The sequence below is a fragment of the Haemaphysalis longicornis genome, unplaced genomic scaffold, assembly GCF_048455015.1.
Source record: "Haemaphysalis longicornis isolate Haplotype H1 unplaced genomic scaffold, Haemaphysalis longicornis Haplotype H1 scaffold_3, whole genome shotgun sequence".
NCBI classification, from domain to species: Eukaryota; Metazoa; Arthropoda; class Arachnida; order Ixodida; family Ixodidae; genus Haemaphysalis; species Haemaphysalis longicornis.
This window is the reverse complement of record NW_027526335.1, coordinates 60,668,359-60,688,935: the sequence shown is the minus strand read 5'-3', so window position 1 is coordinate 60,688,935 and position 20,577 is coordinate 60,668,359. Positions and strand designations below refer to the sequence as shown.

At 48.2% G+C, this 20,577-nt stretch overlaps 1 protein-coding gene across 2 annotated transcripts in view; it reads left to right on the top strand.

The window, feature by feature from the left end:
• Positions 1-5,867: 5,867 nt before the first annotated feature.
• The window catches only part of LOC144173271 (uncharacterized), a 44,846-nt gene continuing 30,136 nt past the window's right edge, over positions 5,868-20,577 (top strand). For both annotated transcript variants that reach the window (XR_013323213.1, XM_077701758.1), the window contains exon 1: positions 5,868-6,149. Coding sequence is in view for 1 of the 2 variants with exons in the window: in XM_077701758.1 (XP_077557884.1) it covers positions 6,075-6,149 (75 nt within the window). In the remaining variant the exon portion in view is untranslated. The remainder of the gene's footprint in view (positions 6,150-20,577) is intronic.

The following is a 20,577-nucleotide window of genomic DNA, read 5'->3' as shown; positions in this document are numbered from 1 at the left end:
CTGAGGCCGACTCGTTGTAGGATCTGCCGGCCCGCACTTGTGGTGCCAAGGCGGACGAGCTGTGCGGTGCGCTGGGCCTCGCATATCTCCTCCAGAGTGTTATGCACTCCGAGCGACTCCAGGGCCCGGTTGCTCGTGCACTGCAGGAGTCCCAAGGCTGTCTTGTGTGATTTTCGGATTGCTGCGTTTATCTTGTTTCGCTCGTGCTGCAACCATCGGTGGAACGAGCCCACGTACGATACGTGGCTCACCACGAACGACCGCAGCAGTCGCAGAAGGTTAGGTTCGCGCATGCCTTCACGTCTCGTGGACACACTCTTCAGGAGGCGGGTCGCGATGCCCATCTTCGTCAGGAGCTTTTCCAGGGCCGTGTGATTAGGGTTACCAGTGTCTATGTGGAAGCCCAGTACCCTGATACTTCGGACGTGTGGTATGGTCGTCCCGTCCTCGGTGTGGAGGGTGATGTGCATTTCGCGTTCGGCCTCCTTTCTTCGGTGACCAGGAGGTGGCAGGATCAGCAGCTCCGACTTTTGTGGGGAGCAGCGGAGTCCGGTGTGTTTCAAGCAGGCCTCGACCTCGTTGATGGCTTCTTGGAGTGATTCTTCAATGTGTCCGTTTGTGCCTCTCGACATCCAGAGCGTAATGTCATCGGCGTATATCGTGTGGTGCACCTGCGGTAGCCGGGCAAGGCGCTCGGCCACCGGCATCATCACGATGTTGAATAAGAAGGGGGAGATGACGGACCCCTGCGGTGTGCCGACGCTGCCCAATTCTCTCTCTTCGAGTTGCAGGTGTCCCACTTGGATGTTTGCCGTTCTGTGTGTCAGAAACGCTCTGATGTAATTATATGTCCGCTCACCCAGGCCCAATCTATTGACTTGTTCCAGGATGGCGGAGTGGAGTACAGTGTCAAAGGCACTTTTGAGGTCGAGGCCCAGGATCGCTCTGCAGTCGGTTCTGCTGGGGTGCTCGAGCAAATCGTGCTGCAGGAGTAACATTGCATCCTGCGTGCAAAGCTTGGCCCTGAAACCCAGCATTGTTGCAGGGTATATGTTGTGGTCTTCGAGGTAGCTCTGCCACCGGTTGTTCAGGACATGCTCGAGCACCTTGCCTGCACACGATGTTAGTGATATTGGCCGTAGATTTTCGATGCCGGGCGGCTTATTCGGTTTCGGAATCAGGATCGTCTGGGCTGTCTTCCATTTCTTTGGAAGCGATCCCGCTCGCCAGCACTCGTTGTAGAATTTTGTCAGTGCTTTGATTGCGGTGTCATTTAGGTTGCGAAGGGTCTTATTATGAATGGTGTCCGGTCCTGCCACTGACTTGCAATTTAACTCTTGTGTTGCTCTGCGCACCTCCTATTCTTCTATATCTCCGTCCAGTTCGGGGTTGGCTGTCCCTCGGTAGTCCGGGTGATCGATGCTAGGGGTGACTGGTAGGTAGTGGTCGTTGAGCCTCCTCTCGAGCTCTTTCTCACCAAGAGTTTTGGCTGCCGTGTGTATTATTTGCGCTAGTCTGTGTTGTTGGTATGTTTTGTCTTGTGTTTCATCCTTGAGGTGGCGGAACAGTCTCCACGTCCGGCTTGCGTGCAGCTGTCCGTCAGCCTCGTTGCATATTGCATGCCACTGTTGGGCGCAAAGCTGACGACTGTACTGTTCGATTTCACGACCCAGGCGCGCAATCCGTTTGCGTAGGTTGCGGTGGTGACGGTGCTTCTTCCATCGTCTTTGCAGGGACTGTCGTGCCTCGATCATGTGCGCCAAACGAGGGTCGACGCTCTGTATGTGATCGTCCGTCTCGACCTCCGTGGTGGCTTGCTTGGTAGCTTCCACCAGTTCCGCCGTCCACTGTTCGATGTCTTCTATGGTTGGTGCGACTTCATGCCGACGGAAGGCGTTCCAGTCTGTCAGCTTGTGTTTGCGCTTGTTGGTGGCTGCCGAGGCTTCCGGTATTCGCAAGGGGATTTCCACTTCAATTATGTAATGATCGCTCCCTAAATTGTGGCCCGTGTTTCGCCAGCTTGCGGTCCTACCGTCGGGTAGGTGCACGAAGGCGAGGTCGGGGTTGGTGTCCCGGGAGGTGGAGTTGCCTATTCGGGACGGTTGTCGTGGGTCCGTGATGAGCTCGAATCCGGCCTCCGTAGCTTCCTCGAGTAGATTCCTGCCCTTGGCCGTAGTAAGTCCGTATCCGAGCTCCTTGTGGTGTGCATTAAAGTCCCCGGCGATTACGGTGGGGTGGCTTGTGACTTTGCGCAGGGTCTTGTGAAACATTGCCCTGAATCTCTGGCTGCGGTGCTGCGGGTTGCTGTATACATTGACTATGTAGAGCGCTTCTTGCTTCTTTCTTCCGACCACTACCTCGGTCGCGCATAGCTCGAGGGCCGTGTCTTGATCGAGGAAGCGGTCGTGTGGGATGTAGGTGATACCCTTCCGGACGAATGTGCATACCCCTTGTGCCGCTCCCTTGGAGCTAGTGCGTGCACTGGGGGGTACGGCATGCGTCCGGTAGCCGGGGAGTGTCGGTGTACGTTCCGAATGGGTCTCTTGTACCATAATTATGTCCGGTGGGGCGTTCAAGGATTTGATGTGCTGTTGTAGTAGCGCTCTTCGACATTGGAGGCCATCGGCATTCCAATGCCAGATCTTGAGCTTTGCTCGGGCGCTCCTAGCCATGTTGTTGTTGTTGTTGGGTTGTTGCGGCGTTGTGTCCGACCGTGCCGGGGTTTGGGGCTCCAAGCTTTTCGTATAAGAATTGTTCGAGTCGGTCCAGTCGGGCATTGGTCTCCTCCTGTCGGGCGGCGAGTCGGTCTATCTTTGCGTCTTGTGTATCCAGGCGTCCCTTTACGTACGCTTCTAACTTGTTCGTTCTTTTCCATATTCGGCTAATCCGGGCTGCATTTGTGACGTACCCCAGTTTGCACGGGTCTTTTGTGTGTGTTCGTTGTCGGGAGCGGTTCTCTTGGTCGGCCTCGCCGTCCTCGTAGTCCTCCTTCTCTTCTTCTTCTTCCTCTTCGTCTTCTATCCTTTCCTCGTTTGTGTCGGCTTGCGTCACTGGCATGGCGGTGAGTTGGACTGGTGCTTGCTGGTTGGGGGTTGTTCCGATGGTTGGGGTCTGACTTGGTGCGAACGGCTGTAGTAGTTGTGGCTGGTTTGGCGCCGATAGCTGTAGTGTCTTGCCGGGTATCGTTTGCGGCACGGTCGGGTTGCATCGTCCCGTAACAAAGAGTTCTTCCAATTGTCTCGTTAGCTTTGCAATCATTTCTTGCTGTTCCTTGACCATCTTTTCGAGCGCTTGTACTCTACTGTCGCTGCGGCTAGACGAGCGCGGGCGCATCGGGCGCGCCGGCTGCTTGGCTCCGCCTACGGCAGCTGCTACTTTGGCCCATGCCGCGCCGGCGGCAGCGCCGCGCGCTGTCGTGTTTCGCGACTTGCTGGTCGACCTTTCGCGGCTGGCGCCCCGCGATGACGAATGGCGTTGTTGTTTTCCCGCTCCCGGCAATTCCGGGAACTCGTCCTTTCTTGAGAGCCGGATTTTTAGCGCTGGTGGCGGGCGAGCCTCTGCTGCGGCCGCCGCGTTCTTAGCTTCCCACTGTCGCTTCTTTATCTGAAAGGGGACTTTGAAGCGATTTTTGCAGCGCCTGTCCCCGGCGGGGTGGCGGCCGCCGCACAACTTGCAGTGTGGCTTGCATTCACCCTCGTGGTGTTGTCCCGGGTTGCTCTTCCCGCAGGCGTAGCACACTGTAATGTTGGGCGTGGGGCACACGTCCTTCCTATGCCCGACCAGTCCGCACGTCCTACACACTTCCCTGTGTTGCTTATACACGGTGCATTTGATCATGACTCCCGCGTACTTGACTTGTGTCGGTACTTTGTCGCCTTGAAATAACACGACCACCGCTTCAGACGACCCGATGCGGTGTGCTGCGATGATTTTCGAGTTGTAGCTGTTTGTAATGTGGCGATCGATGTCCTCTTGTGTGTCTTCGAGCGGGATGTTATGTATCACCCCCTTTACTGTATTGTCCGGTGCCGCGCCGTAGGCGTAGACTTCGTATGCTTGAGTATCTATGATGAGGCGTCTAATGTCTGAGTAGCGGTGAGCTCTCTCGTTGCTCGGGGTGCTCACCACAATTATATTTTGGGCGATGTTGGGGTACACCGTATCCTCCGCCGCTGATTGTGGATCTATGCCCGCCGCTCCCGTTATGGCTCGCATGAGAGTGGTAGGCTTAGCTTTCCCGACGACGAGTCCACCACGTGGTCCGATCACAACCTTGTATTCGTCCCTGTCCATGTCGCGTGGCATGCGCGCGGCTTTCTCCATGGTTGCATTTATCTTCCGGGCAAACTGGGCCCGAGTGGGAGTAGAAGCGGGCCTACCTTTACTGGTGGGGCTTGCCGAGGATGAGGGTTGTCGCGGCTCTTCGGTGTTGGTGGGCGAGCGTCGGCCACGGCCACGATGAACGTGGAGCCAACCGGCCTTTGTATTCGGGACGTCTCGATCTTCATCGGACCCGGGGACGGCAATCGTTGTTCTCCCGTCTTGAAAACTCAGCACAGGACCGGGTTCCAGGGCAGGAGTCGTGTCCATTTCGGTTTGTAGGGTCGTGGTTGTCGTCTCGGCCGCCATGGGGCGAGCGACCGGGGCACGCCGGCCCGGAGTCGTGCTAGGCCTTGTTAGGCTTCGCGCCGGGACCACGTTGTGCTGTCTTCCGAGGCCCGAAAATTGGTGAAAATGAGTCCACTCACCAAAATTTCGGTGTCCACGTGATCACTGCGTTAAATCGAAACTCCTCGTGCTAAGGACTTTCCAATAAGCGGATAATTATCGGCGCAATTGGGCATAATCGACGGAGCCGTTGCGAGGCACGTCTGCTCGTCTCGGCGACCGCAGCGCCCTCTTCCAATAATTTGCAGAACGCTGGGCGCTCAGTGTTAAATTATAGGCGGTATGACATTGTTCATTTTCACTATAACAAAAGGAAACAGATCAAAGGAAAAACAACCAAACAATAGAGAGAAAAAAAATGTCCCAGACGTTTTACATATTAAACTGAAGGAGACGAGATAGGCCGTGCACACAGCCATAAAACGTAAGAAATGTCGTCCTCTTATGTCTAAGGCCGAACTGAAGGAAACAGGAGAAAAAACTTGGTGTTTCAAGCGATGTAACAAAATATAAAATTCAGGGGCGAAGCAGCAATCTTTAATGCCTGAGTTTTTCCTCGGAAAACCCAGAACCGTCAACGGAAGCTCTTAGTCCCTGCTCCACTGCAGCTGTTTCCAGGGTCGAGAGTCACGGCTGGTTGGAGGCTAACAGCTAGTCTCTAAACAATTATGGGCGCTTTAGAAACTACGCGTGCCGATGACAAGACGAGTGTGCAAGCTGTTCTATGTAGTTCGAGACTAGGGCTTCAGAAATCAGAAGCGTGTGCGGGCTAGGAAAAGGAGCGTAATAATGGAGGATGAAGGCACGTAAAGTGAGATTGGGCGAGGCGTTAAATAAAAATGGTGAAGATACTGCAGCTACTGCTTATTACACGACTTCAAGTAGAAGTGACGCATGTGAAAATAGCGCATTCTCAACGCTGGGTTAAAAAGAAAGGACGGCCAACTCCGACGCGCTACTAAACTTCCCTTGAAGAGAAAGCGAGCGGTGAGCAACTCGATCAAAACGGAATCTCGAAAGAGAGACGACGTTCCCAGTCTTTCCGTCTTCGAGCGAAGCGTGGGCAATGCTCTCTTCCCATCCAAACCAGAATAACGGGAAACTTGCGCTAAACTGCGGGAGAAAATGGAAAGTGGGAGGGGGAGTTTCGGTAGAAAGAGAAGGCGACGGTTGCGACCTCCGGTGTTTGAACGCCGAGTCCGGACCGGCGGCGGCCGGTGTGATTCCGACGCGCCGAGTCGGCTCTGCCGAGTTGCTCGACGGACGTCGGCGAGGTTGCGTCGGCAGTCGGACGAGCGCTGCACGGTGAATTCCCGGGACTCGCAAGCGGTGCGGGCCACGTTGCTCGAGTGATCGCTTTTCCCAAGACCGTCGCCTTCCTCCGTCGTTGTATCCATCGCACCGACATGACTATTTTGCGGTCCTGCTGCTGCTGGCTGTCAGTGCGCAAGGGTAGCTTCGCGTGCGGAATCTACACACTTGTAAGTTGAGGCACGCAAGAAGTGCTTGTTTTGTGCTTACAAGCTGCTGTTCTTGGTTCGTTCCCTTGAATTAACTGCTTTGCCGTAGCAAGCCAAAGTTTGTCGTAGCACGCCCAAGTTGCATTTTATGTGAACAATTTCTCAGAAGAGATAGAATCTGTTGAAAGTTTTCTTGCAAGTTAGCTTTAGACATAGCACCTTGCTTTGTGTTCATTAGTACGCTGATGTGTTCATTCTGCCAGATTCTACAAAGATAAAAGTCGTAATTCGTAATCCTAAGGATGGAAGTTTGATTACTAAACATAAAAGTACAGATATTTGTACAAAATTGTCTTATGATCGTTTAAGAAAATAAAATTACGGCATTCAAAATATCGCCTTCATAAAGATGTTTTACGAGGGTCCTGAAAATATCACCCAATACAAGAAATAACCCGGGTACAACTTCAGTGTTGCGGGATAGCACACTGTTGCCAGTGACTTTATTTGAAGTAAACTTTGAACTGGCACTTGAAATTTTTTTATAAGTAGAGGTCGGCGACAATGACAGTGAGCGGAATTTCATATGATACGCTCCACAGCGGTAGAAGCGGAATTTCGAATACGACGCAGTTTAACCACAGAATGCCAAAACAGGCACTGTCTACCTTTCCTGAAATTTGTGCACAATAAGAAGTTCTCGAGGCACTTAATCGGTAATTTATTCTCAAAAAGCAAAAATGAGATGTTTTTTAGTTGAGAAGAGAGTGGCGGCGCCCTGTGACGTGTTGGGCACTTGTTCGATATTTCGCGTGTCGCCTAGAAATAAACGACTGAATTGCGATGCACTTGTTTCCGGTAGATGGCTCGTTCCCTTTAACTTGCGTACCCCGAGGTAAGAATAAGTGATGTGTTCTATTAACTGAATAAAGCTTTTCGGTCGTAGCTGAATAAAGCTTTTCAGTCTATGCTTTCGCAGCAGCACGACCATCAAAATGTTAGATCTGCTCTGGTTATACATAGACAAAATTTATGCGGGATGCTGTGCAGGACCCCTGTAGGAAAATCGTGGGGAACGCCGGAATGGCCCAGTGGCTCACGTCGCGTTACCTGGCGAGTCTTGTAGAAGAAACGCAAGGGTAGCCTCAAGACGAGACAAGACATGGGACGAGAACGAGCGCTTGTCTCGTCCTGTCTCTACTTTAGCGCTTCGTCTACAGGAATGCGTTACAGAGCAGTGAAGCAATATTGGCGGAAATAAATGAATAGCAAAACACATAATATCAATAGAACAAAATTAAACAGAGACGTACTCAAAGAACTGGTTAGACATTTTATGGACTTACATAATAAAACAAGGTTTATTGTGAATAATGGTCAACTAATTACATCAAACTCCGGACCACAAGTGATTTTTAAGGATTTATGAAATAAGCGTTAACAATTGACGAATTTGATGTTTGCGGGCAATGAATTCGAAAGCACAATTCCTAAAAAGAGGACTGTTTGTTTCCCGTAATTAAAAATATTTAAGAAAATAAATCGGCAAAGATAAACACGTTTTCGTTCATGTGTGAAGAAAGTGTCACCGTAGTCAAAGTACTTACAAAGAAAACTGTTTTACCGTTGAAGGAACATCAAAAGAACGAACAATTTTTTGCTTTAGCTCAGATACCCGAATTTTGGAACTCTCTGGACCAGCGTTCGGTGGAGATCTACTATGTCACTCTTCAAAAATGAGTACATAAAGCTTCAGGATTTCTCTATCTCGCTTCCCTGCCAGGTTTGTGTGGCATAAGCAGCGAGTCAAAAAGTTACCAAACCAAGCGCCGAACGGATGCCGAATGGGTCAACTGAGTCCGTGTGGCGTTACGACCCAAGACAAAATGTAGAAAATACCTAAGTGGCCAGTTTACTTGATAGGCTTAGGTTCGCAGATTGTTCCGCTAAAGATTTTTGAAATGCGCTGCTGGTTGTCGAATACATACGCACTGGCAGTACGACTGAACGATAGCCTTTTGGTTCACCCGCATTCGTGCAACAAGTGAGGATATGTTACTTAAACTGAAGGTGATGGGAACCTCACCGTCTGCGGTGTAGAGCCTGTGTTCACGCCTGAGAACATAAACTCCCAAGCCTCCCGGCCTCCGCCACCGCTTTCTGATGGAGGCGAAACGCGAAAACGCCCATGTGTTCGAGATTTCCGCACGAGTAAAAGATCCCCAGGTGCTCAAAATTAATCCGGAGCCCTTCCTGACGGGGCGTCTCAACGCCTGTCTAGCGCCGGCGCGTTAAACCTTATAATTAATTAAATCAATCAAAACTTCCCAAGGCTCCAAGTGTCTTTATAGGCGAAGCGTGCGAGGCATGTAAAAACGATCGTCCCGTTGTGCGTGGTATTAGCACACCGTAATAAACAAAGTCGCACGCCGTTGAAAACAAGATTTGGACCTCAAAGTTACGCGTCTCGTTACTGGGATATGGATCTTGGCTACATTAGCGAATACAAACCACAATTTTCAAGATGAAAACATGAATTATACCTCAAACATATATGTCTTATCATTTCGATATTTATTTTGAGCGGATTAGTTATCAATATGCACCGTATTCAAGTGACGATGCGTCACGATGAGTTAAACGGAAGGTGCGTGCATGTATGTATGTGGCTCTCTTAGGGATCACTGCCGTAAACGTTCAAGAGAAATAAAATTTGCTCAAATCTTTCATCTCAATTTCGTGCCACCAATATTTGATGTTCCTAATAGCTTCGCTGGTTTTCTACCTTCACAGGAGGAATATCTCGTGATTCTTTATGTTTAATAGCCGAAGTTCTCGAAAAGTTTGAATACATTTTTTTGCAGGTAATATAACATCACGCCCATGCAGCTCAGCAGGCATCTATAAAGTGCACTGCGAAAGTTTGGCCACTTCATCGATGCGGAGGCATGGGGCTTTGAACGCTTAGGGTGAAAAGACGGCTCTAGATGATACATTAGAGTACATTTGCATCTGATTTCCATATATATCTATAATGCAAAAAGGTGCCATGACTGTCACGACTTCCGAAACCTTCCACAGCTTACCCGTGTAAATCGACTAAATCGGTCACCCTAGCCGCTCCAAAAGCTGCTTTTGAAGCTCTAATCCAATGGCTGCCTATACTCACGAGAGCATTTTAGTAAATGCGCGTGCGCATGTTTGTGTGTGCGTTTGCGTGTGCGCGCGTTTGTACGGGTATTCTTTTGTTGTAGGCCTAGTTTTTTCGGCTGTGTTTAGTTATCACTAGAACCACTTTTCCTATAAGGAAACGTTTAGCAATAAACAGTTTGTAAAATTTTGAGTGAAGGAATATTTATTTCGCTTTGCCTTTCAGGGGCTTCATTTTAATGTTAATTTAAAATAGGATCGTTTGCTAATCCCAGTTGCCATCGACGAATTTCGATTTTAGGATTTCTATTGCGAGAAAATGTGCGACGCGTTTGTAGCCATTTTTTTTTTGTATTTCTGGCATTACTAAAAAATTGCTGCTTTCACGGGTTATATCCGTGTTATCCCCACTTTGCTTACGTCTTGTGTTGGTAAATCGCTTTAACGTATGACATTGACGCGCCTTTAATGGCACCTTTCTCACTCCTCTGCCCTCCCTTTTACCCAAACTGGATTCCGCCACTACATATCCATTCAGGATATCCTCCTCCATATTTACCACGACGTCTACGGCTTTCGCAGCTCCTCTCAGCTCCGTGGCATACTTGCTCCCGACATTCATAAGGCCTTCGATAATGTTCAGCACACTGCCATTCTCGCTAACTTAGACAAAACTAACTGCGGATATTGCATGTATACCTACATCCGCTCGTTTCTCTCTAACCGCACCGCTTCTTTCTCTATCCCGGGCTCTACCTTCCCCCATTCTATCCATCAGCTGGTATCCCCCAAGGCTACATCTTGTCACCCACACTTTTAAACATCGCTTTATTTTCGCTACCTCCACTATTAGATGCCATCCCCCTTCTCTCCTACTCTATATACGCGGATGACATCACGCTCTGGTAAACCAAGGGCAGTCCTGGACAACTGGAAGACACTCTTCGGCAAGCGTGTGACGTCATCAGAGGCTATGTCACGTCTGTCGGCCTCTCTATTTCGCCTTCAAAATCAGTTCTACTCGTAGTCAGTAAAAAGCGTGGAGTAGCACCGGACCGCTTTCTTCCTCAGGTTCATTTTTCTGGCAGCCGTATACCGCATGTTGACACCCTTCAGATTCTCGGTCTCACCATACATTATGCGGGCAGCGCAGTACCGACTCTGCGGACACTTCACAATCAGATCACTCAGCTTTCCCATCTCCTCCCCCAGGTCGCCAATCGAAGAGCTGGACTGCACGAGCATCACCTGCTCTACATCATCGATGCTTTTGTTATGTCCCGTATACTATACACAATTCCGTACTTGCAATCCTCGCCATCTCAACTCTCGTCCCTCGAGGCCTCCCTCCGTACACTTTACCGTATCGCTGCGGGAGTACCCTCCTACGCCCCCAGCGCCACCCTTCTGGAACTAGGGATATATAATACTCTTAAAGAACGCATCGCGTGCCATAGCCAGGCCCAACTCGAACGCCTGCAGACTTCTGTCCAAGGTCGTGCTAATTCTCAATACACTTAACTATCCCACTTTGCAACTACCCCCCTTACCACCGGAAAACTCTCCTTGGGCGACTTTCACTAATTCACGGGTTGAGTCTTTGCCCCGCAACATGAACCCTGATCGACACCCTGCTCGTCGTGCACTACGCGTTCAGGCCCTCTCGAAACGAATTAATTTTCTACTCTCCCATGGTTCCATCGTTTACTTTACTGACGCCAGCTACATCCCCTCAAACAACGGGCACGGCTTCATTTCTCCAACTCCCTTCTTTAGACACTGCCACGCTTTCCTTTCTTTCCCCGCCGGATTCGACCTCGCTCGAAGAATACACCATTGCCCTTGCAATAGAGCACGCTACTCTTACTGTTCCTACCAGCACGCCAGTATATATCTTCTCCGACTGTCAGTCAGCCCTTCGTAATTACGCTCACCATGAGACCCACCCACACACCACTGACTTCGTCATTCCGATACTTGCATCAAATCCTCGGCCACGTTTCACACTGGTTTGGGTTCCTGGCCACGCTGGCATGTGCGGAAACACCTTAGCAAACGCGCTCACCCTTTACCTTTCCCGGGTCCGCCCATGTCCTGGCCAACCTTGTACCACCCGCCGACGTTTCGTACACAACACCGCGCTTCCCGCCGTTACCAATTAGACGTCCAACGCCTATCACGTACCCTGTACCCACCCCCAAGTTCCCGTCTAACCCGTGAGGCTGCGTACCTCCTTCGGCAGGCTCAAACCTCCTCACTCCTCTCCCATCACATTCTTCACCGCATCTATCGACGCCCTGGCCATCCTTCCTGTCCCACCTGTTCTTCCTACCCATCCATCCCTCATTCTTATTGGGACTGCACCCCGCCGTCTCTTGACCCATCCCTCGCCTCCATCACCTCCTGGGAGCTCTGGCTGTCTCCCCCGCCGACAGTAAACATCCAGGCTGCTCAGGAAGCTCGCTACAAACATGTGCACCGGATACGCGCGGGAATTCTAGAGTACTACGTGGATCCGGTGAATTGAACTTTCAAATTAGGACCTGGACTTAGGTCCTGCGGAAAATAAAAGTTTGTTCTCTCTCTCTCTCTCTTTACGGATGCAGGCAGACTTGTTTTTCACTAAAGGATTCCTCTGAAAATAAAATCATAGCATCGTTTACTTCTGCACTCCATTTGGAAGCGAGCCTTATCAGTTATTTCTGATCACCTTTCCTCTTCATTATCAGTCTGATTATACACCTTCATTTAAGCTCTGCGGCAAGAGAAATAAAAAAAAAAACGCTGGCGCGCAGTAGTAGAGGGCCTAGAATCTGTATCCACCACCTGGGCCTCTGTAACGAGCATAGAAATCTCGCCACACGGTCGTTTTGTTTTTCACCTTCATGAGAAAAGCAGCCACCGCGGCCGAAATGGAACCCGCGTTCTTGAACTCAGCAGCACAACGCCTTAGTTACTGACCCACCGCCACTGGTGCTTAAAAAAATGAACGCACAGCGAAAGTTTCGGGGGAACTGCGTTGGCTCGTTAAAAACGGAACAAAATATATGTTGCTGTTTACTCACAGACGCAGTTTAATCCCATTGTTTGTGGTATTGCGTCTACGAAGGAGTACATATGCAAGCTTAATATGTCACGCAACGCGACAAATAAAGGGAATAGTATTGAAAGGAGGAAAAGTAGTATTTTTTTGGGACAGAGCGCGCTTTAGGAAGGGAAAGGTGGGTTAAAGGAGGTTAAAGGAAGGAGCAGGTGAATTGAGTTCTTTAATGGGGGTTGTATTGGTGTTGTCGTAGGTGTTTTGCAAAAAGGAGGAGTGTTGAGGTGGTCGCGCGAGGAGGAAAGAAGCACGCCTGTTGTTCTAAACTGCTTGTGCTAGACTGCTTCAGAGTCAGAACAGTGCAATTAGATGAAGGTTGGGGGTGTCCACGGAGTGATGGTTTATGGTTATCGTGGATAGCGGGCGGGGGATATTTTGATGAAGTGAATTTGGGGCGAATCAAATGAGATGATGCAGATCAGGTCTAGCGAATGAGTAGACAGTTGGAAGCGTGGTGTGGTGCTTACCATTTACGTAAGGCTTCAGGCTGATGAATCGCTCAGCATTTCTTGGGATTTTGTGTAGGTTAAGCTACAAAGCCGGGTGCGGGAGGTATTTGAGGCGGAGTCTCTTTTAATTTCTGATACAATGTATCTTCTCCGCAGACGTGGACTAGGCACCGAAGGGAGACGTCGGTGTTGGAGAAACGGAAGGAGATATGTGAACGCTGGCAACCGTATCAGGTTACACGAGTTGCCTGATTCTCCGGTGAAAAGGCCCTCTCATCTCTTGGCATACCAACTCGATTTTCGATTAGCTTAGCCTTGGAATTAATAATCGGGAAGGCTCCGTATTTGAGTCGGTCTTTGCCCGAGGTAATCGTACGTGAGGAAATCCGAAGCGTAGGAGATCGCTCGAAGTTTAAGACTGCGCTTGGGAATGTAATGGGCATTCCAGTCATTATTCGGTGGTAGATTGAGGGAGATCGAGGCTGGACTTAGATCGATGGAAGTGACGGTGGAATCAGTTAACATGTCCATTTCCTGGCTTCTGTAGGTTCCTATCACTGTGGGCAATGGGGATGATACGAGTGCGGCGGGAGCAACCAAGTATGGGACTGAGGCAGGACGGAATCGGGGGGAAGTGCACGATATCAGGTATTAGCCAGGAGATGGAAGTGTGCGTAGGTGGTGTTTTTACCACCGATAAGGTACACCCGAAATTTTCACGCACAGCTGGGCTAAAAAAACGATGTTTAGTCGAATTGTGTTTCGCCTTGATGAGTTCTACGACGATTGAGCAGCAATAATGGTGTATTCACGTCACAGTATGAGTGTTCTACTATGAATTTGCACTCCTGATAAAATAAAAGCTCTCAGAGAGAAGTGAATTTTTCTGTGTTGTACTTGTAAATAGAATAATCTGGTGCCAATATGCGGGCGTCATATAAGATCAGGGTCTCTGAACGAGATTTCATCAGCATGCGCAACATCGTCATCATAGTCTTCATAATCTCATTCATCAAATCCCTTTTTACTTATAGGTATGTTGTACCAAGCCTCACCAATACTCTTAAAGACCCTTCTGTCTCTCTCTCTCTCTCTCTCTTATAAAGGATGATGTGTGTCTTCACTCTGTTCCCATGGGACGTCCGGTGCAAGAGCACACACAATGGCTTATTCTGCGCTATATTTACCTCGTTCTATTAGTTACTTATGACCTTAGTAATTTTGCTAATTAAATACTGTTGATACATGCAATGAGAAATACGAATGCCCTTCGCGTCGTTCTCAGCAATGCTTAAAGCTACAGTTTTACAATGATTCTTGGTGTTTGCAAACTTGAGCCCTAGAACCATTCGGAAGGCGTAAGGAACATCCTGCGTAGTGTTTTCAACGTTGCTACATACAATTAAATATAATGTGGCTCAGGTTGCCAAAGACAAATAAGAAGGAGATAAAGATCTGCTGAGCACTATGGCAATGCTTTTAAATTTGGGCGCCTATTCGCAGATTTTATGCGAACAGAAAAAAAAACTAAAAGTAATTCTGCAAAGGAATACAGGTTAGAGAATATTTATGCTAAATATTATTGAAGACTGATGTCCCATCGGTAAACGCGAAAAAAGAACCTTGCTGCTGGAGGTGTCCTATTTTTTTAGCACAAGTTGTTCTGAGCCGAGTACATCTTTTTGTAGAGCGCTGTACTGAGATCATTCAGTAGAACGATGCATTTGGAGCCGGCGCAATGGGTATCGTCTGGGTGGCCGTTGCATGGCGCAAGGCTGACATATTAGCCAAGGGAGTCGTACTCATAGCTCCGAAGGAACGACTGGGAGCACCATCTGAGCAGAAGCACTGCAGAACGTCTCTTGAGAAGCTAGTATTCACCACGGAGTTTGGAAGTTGGCTAGACTGACGGAGCTACGTCGTCCGTGCTAGTCCCGAGAGAATATTGCAGACATATCGAGGGACATCGGAAAGCGTCTAGGCCGAGGTGTGGGCCAACTGCAGAGGTCGCTTAGTTGCACTGGGTGCCAATGACCGACGTGAAAGTGCACGGGAAATCTTGTTAAGCCTCCTAGCCCTCATGGTGCACACAAGACCTACCACAGAGAAGCCCCCCTCCTTCCCCCATTCATTTCCCTTAACTCTTTGGCTACCGCCGGAAAATTGACCAATTTTTAGGGGTCCAAGAAAACATTTTTTTCCTGCTAAAAAAATTGTTGGGCACTAATTACAGAAAAACGAAATGCAGAATATTTAGCGGCCTTTCCAATAACACCAGTTTTTAAAATGTTTTTATATATCATAGTTGTGAAAAAAAATATCAAAATCTAAATTTTGTCAAGTTGTCGAAAAAAATGAAAAAAAGGAGTTGTGTACATATCAAACCACCGGTAGCAGAAAAAAATTAGAATATACATTTTGTAGGGAAACATTTCAAAAACACGCCCTAGAAAAAATGTCGACTTGTGCGGAAAAGTTTGTCAGATATAAAAAGAAAAAATGTCAGCACGCACGGTGCTCGTGTCATGCGGTGAAGCCCAACCTCGAATTCAAAATGTGCAATTTTGGGTGGTTCCCTGGAATAAATCTGGCGGTTTGACATAATCAGAGGCACCAATTTGCCCCCACATAACGTAAACACATCTTGTCAATGACTGACTTTGCATTTACAGCGAGCACGATATTTGGGACAAGCACGCGATGCGGAAAAAACCATGCATGAAGTTGAAAACGGAACGCTGTGGTTGATGCTTGTTGACGTTCACGGTCAGTTATCTCTAAAAACATAAAGCTGAGCTTTATTATCGTCTTCTTACTCGCAATTGTAGCCTTGCTCGCAGAAATGAGGTACGATGCGCTAGAATCGGGCCCTGCGATCTTTGGCCGAGTAGCAGTTGCGCGATGAAAAACATCAGCACAACGAGCCTCCTCTGTTGCAGCGCTACCTAACAGTTTTTAATTGAAGCAGTACAAAAACTTATCGGAGACGCCGTCCGAATAGACAGTTCTACTAAGCAGCAACATTAGACACCCGGATATACCCTCGCATTGAAACGAAACTGGAAGGCGAACAGCTGGAAGTGTAAGGCCGGCTTTAAGCGCTGTCCTCGGCGGAACAGATATCTGGCGACTGGGTGTGATCTTTTTAATTGCATCTAAAGTGTTTATCGTAGAAATCGGGCTAGGGTGGGGCGAAATCTGGAGCGGTGTGCTTTGTTCGAGGATCAGTCGCGGACGCTCCAGGCGCCATGGCAGGTAGCCTTGAAGTTGGGTAACTGCGTAGCAGCGCTAAATATGAATTTCGCGATGCAGAAACGAAACCGAAACTGTTGTAAACTGTTCGTGAATGGTCCTGGGGTAAGTAGAACTACCGCAGAACTTAGAACAACGTGTGCAAAGGCAACAGAACTTCCAAAAATCATCAAGTAGCTTTGCAACCAGGCACTGCTTGACATTTTCAGCCGATTTCTGGGATTATTACTGTCAGAGCGCGAACCTGACGATTGAAAATCGTTTGCTCGTTCACCATTCACGCCCTAATAGCAAAAAACAAATGCTGGTGCAGAGTAATTACGAGTGGCACGCATTCTTCGTTGGCAGCAGTGACGCTCGATGACCACGCCCCTTTTCCGAATGGAGATTTTAGCAGTTGCGACTGTCAGGGCAAAATAAATACTGTCCATTCATTGCCCCCTCTGTTATGCGGTGCACATGTATCGCATATTGGTGCAAAAATGCTGTTCATGCTTGAGCGCTACAAATGTGAGAAAAAAAAGTTGGTTACCGAACATCGAACAACTGCTAATTTTAATTTCGCCGGATATGAAAGGAAATCTTGAATATAGGTGCAGCAAAAGAGCAGCCTCCAGGTTTGGAAAGACTACGTTCGGCGGTATTGTTGTTTCGGCGGGCAGATCATGATAGCTTTATTCGGGGTGTTTCGACTACACGGCATTTTTAATCTGTGCTGTGGAAGTGACCTGCAAAAAAGGGTATTCACACAGCTTTTTCAACGTACAATGTCGACACATGTCCGTTGCAGGCAGAAACAGATAAAGGAGGGTGATGGTGGACCAGAACACTAGTAATATGGACTGCGATTAGCCTTCAACCGCTAATCAAGAGACTGCAAGGCAAAAGGGCCCGCGGGTGTCATAGATTTGCGGAGGGAAAAAAGCTGCAACCATTTTGCGCCACTCACGTAAAATTCTGTGAGGCAGAACCTAGCTAAACCATTGTTCGCAGTAACAGCAAAATGTTCCCATAACTGGGTGTCTCGATGTTGCTGCACGACTCTGGGGAAATCTCGTTTAATCGTCTAACGAAGCCGAGTTTGGAGAATGGGCCAATTTTCCCCGTGAAACTTATCAGAGAATATATTTACGTATACAAACCTTCTTTCTTCTGTGCAGTTTCTCTGGACAAGAGCAAGCTGGATAGTAATCCATTTAACGAGAGGTTTTTTTTAAAACAATTGGAGCGAACTGCCTAAGGCCTGATTGTTTGACCGGGCTGCAAGCTAAATTTACAGTTTATCGCTCGCACCGATGCAACCATCCTCCTAAAATATACAGTGTTAACCAATCTCAGCAGTTGCTTCACAACGTCATATTATGCAAGCCAGAATATCGGATTCACCGAACTGCTTGGCAATGTGACCAAGTGGACCGGTATCACATCAAAGATGGTAAATGCAGAGAAAGACGAACGCATAGAAATATAAATGCCGTGCACTTTGCCTAGTACTCCTGGCTGCTGCACTTCACAAGGACCTAAATTGAATGTAGGCCAGATGGCTGCATGCGCTCTCATGAGTACCTTTCGTGTATAGAATACGTGTCTGTCATGCACAACGATACCCAGTGCACGATACCCAGTCAAAGCCTAACGGCTCGCCTTACCTACTTGCACTTCCGAAGACCGTTCGATATGTGCCAGGGTGACGCTTAAAGGTGCGCATTACATGTTTTTGCGACTTAGTTGCATTTATAGAACTGGTGAAGGTATTGGTTCCTTCGATTAGCCCCTCGCCCTGCCCCTCTGACTTCAATTGACCGGTGGTACAAGCGACCGATGTTAGGACTTCGTCTACCCTCCTTCAGCAAAATGTGCACGCTTTGTGCAATGAAAGCGTTAGAAACGTGTAGAAGCTCTTATTCCCCCCAGTTTTCTAAATTTTAACTAACCAAAAAATAAAAAGAAAAAGCTTTTTTGCCCGCCACTTTTTTCCTAAATTTTTAATGTCTGCTTTCCAGAAAGCACTTCGGGTTTGTAAGCGCCGTGTCTCCTCTGGCAAAAAAGGACGTGCACCTATACTCATAAATCGGTCCTGCGGAGATTATAAGTCAAGCGGTGACCCGAATTCTTTCAATAGGTCGTCACTTCCGGCGTCCGGAGATCGGTGTAGCAAGCCCCTCTCACGATTTGCTGTAAGTTTTACATGGAGATCCTCGTTTTGTACTACATAAAATCCCGTTTTGATTCCGTCCTAAATACTGTGAATCGAAAGTATTCACTAGAGATAGGAGGCTCCGAGTTACCGTATCAACATTTGTGAGCTCTTCGAACATTATAGGAACCCAGTAAAATAGAAAACCAATAATTATAGTGCTAAAACGGATTTTTTTTTGTGCTACCAGGCCTCTTGAGCGCACCATTTGTGGCCCCCGATGACTCCTGATCATCTTAGGGTGTCTTCGCCAATACTACCAAGCATTTGTGGGCAGTACACCCGTGGGCGCAAGTCTCCGTGATGTGCTCGATGGAACCCTTTAAGAGTCACGGACAAACTTTACTCTGACAACGTTTCCCTATCTTTGCTCCCCTTTCCACGGCTCCACCTTTTGACTTGCCATCCAGAATGAATGAATGAATGAATGAATGAATGAATGAATGAATGAATGAATGAATGAATGAAACTCTATTAACGATACGGCGGCTCGTATCCTAGTTGGGGAACAGGGAAGAAGGGAAAGGGAGTGGGATGGCCGTCAGAGTCGTCCGGTCAGGTCTGCCGCTCGCATGATCTCCCACAAGGAAAGGATCGTGCTCGCTGTGTCCAAGTGAGGGGGTGGGGTTGTCTATTCCTCCAATTAGGTAACGCCGGCACCCTCATGCCTGTTCCTCAGCGGTGAAAGGCCGGGACAGTCCCACAGTAGGTGGCTTAACGTTGTAGAGGCACCGGTATTGCACGTGCAGCACGTCGCAGTGGCTGCCTGGTCGCCCTCCTCGTTCTGATCGGTGTTGTCCGCCTGTGGGTCACCGCCACGAGTTCTTTTGGATGCAGCGTGTGCTCGCCACTTTGCCAGAACATCTTCCGTAAGGGCAGCACCATCTAGAATAAAGCCATTCGTTTTGTTCGCGATGGCTGTGGTGCGAGCATCCTGGCTCCGTGGGTTGTCGATTGCTGCTAGAAGGTCCTCTGCTTTTCTCGAAATGTGCGCGGTCTATGTAGATTATATGATACAGATAGAACACCACAAAAGATGCGAATTCATATCTTGCATGCATTGTCATTTCATTAGCGAGGAAAGCGCATTCGCGCGGAACGATTAAAAAATAGTAGGTGTAGAAAGCCATTATTTTTCGAAAAAAAAAACTCAAGTTGTGTTTTGTGTAGTTCAAAGCTAACTTTCGGTGTATGAAATCTATGCTTTTAAATACAAATCTACGTTGCTGCAAACTTTATCAGCGCTCTGTTCTACGTTCATTCGATGATGTGCCAAGGTACTGCTGAAGATAAAGCTTGTTCGCCCGATGATGTTCCAGTGCGGTACCCACGAAAGTAGCAAAAAATATGCGGAGAAAAAAAAAAGACTTGGGCGTGATGCTATGTGAGCTGGGCTTTAAGTCTGGCGTGGGGGTTTCTTCTTGCTCTTCATTAGGAGCCACTAGGGTGGAAATAATTAAGTCGCCTCACCTAGTTTCTCCGCCAATCCAGAAATGCTGCAACTACTAGAACTGAAGTTCTGTAACCCAATCCACCATTCCAAGATGATTAAACTAAAAATATGCAGAAACCTAAGGTGTAATGCTGTGTTAGCATATTCGCATTTGAGGGAGCGGGAAGTGGCAATGCTTTGGAGCTAATTAACGCCCCGAACAAAATGAAAAAAAGAAATAGAGGCTGCAGTTCTTTCATAACTCCAGAGAGCGTACCATGTCTGTAAACATCGTCCGCTTACTTCACCCACTAAAGTAAGAAAAAGCGAAAGGAGCTCATTAGTTTTGCAGACTTGGCTTCGTGTAGTTCATTATTACTTCGGTAAGAGACCACACGGATCAAAGAAAAGGCCGTTCACTGCCCGTAATTGAGTGACCTTCAGGCGCAAGGTTGCCATGTATGTTTGGCTTTTAAAAGTTCTTGCTTAAAGCAGCTCATATCTATCTTTGTTCCTTGAAATTTGCAAGCTGCGGCCAGGTGAAACACCAACTCCTAATAGATTTGGGGAGGTCCTTAGGTTCGCCTCGTTGGAGTGAACTGAAGTTGCGGTGCCCCCCCCCCTTTTTTTTTGTTTGAGTGATTTATTTACTCAACTTTGCTGTCGCAAAACGACTTATGGCAAATTTTTTTTCAAAGTAATGTGGTTTATTTCTCCTCCAGCATATTCGCGGTATTAGGTTAAACAAGTTTGTTGAGGAAGAATTTGTTGCTGTTCTACTGTTAATCATGATAAAGTTATCAGCTCCCCCACCCCCCCCCTTAAAGAAAAAAGAGGCTGTACAATTTCTGTAGCAAGAATAATCATGG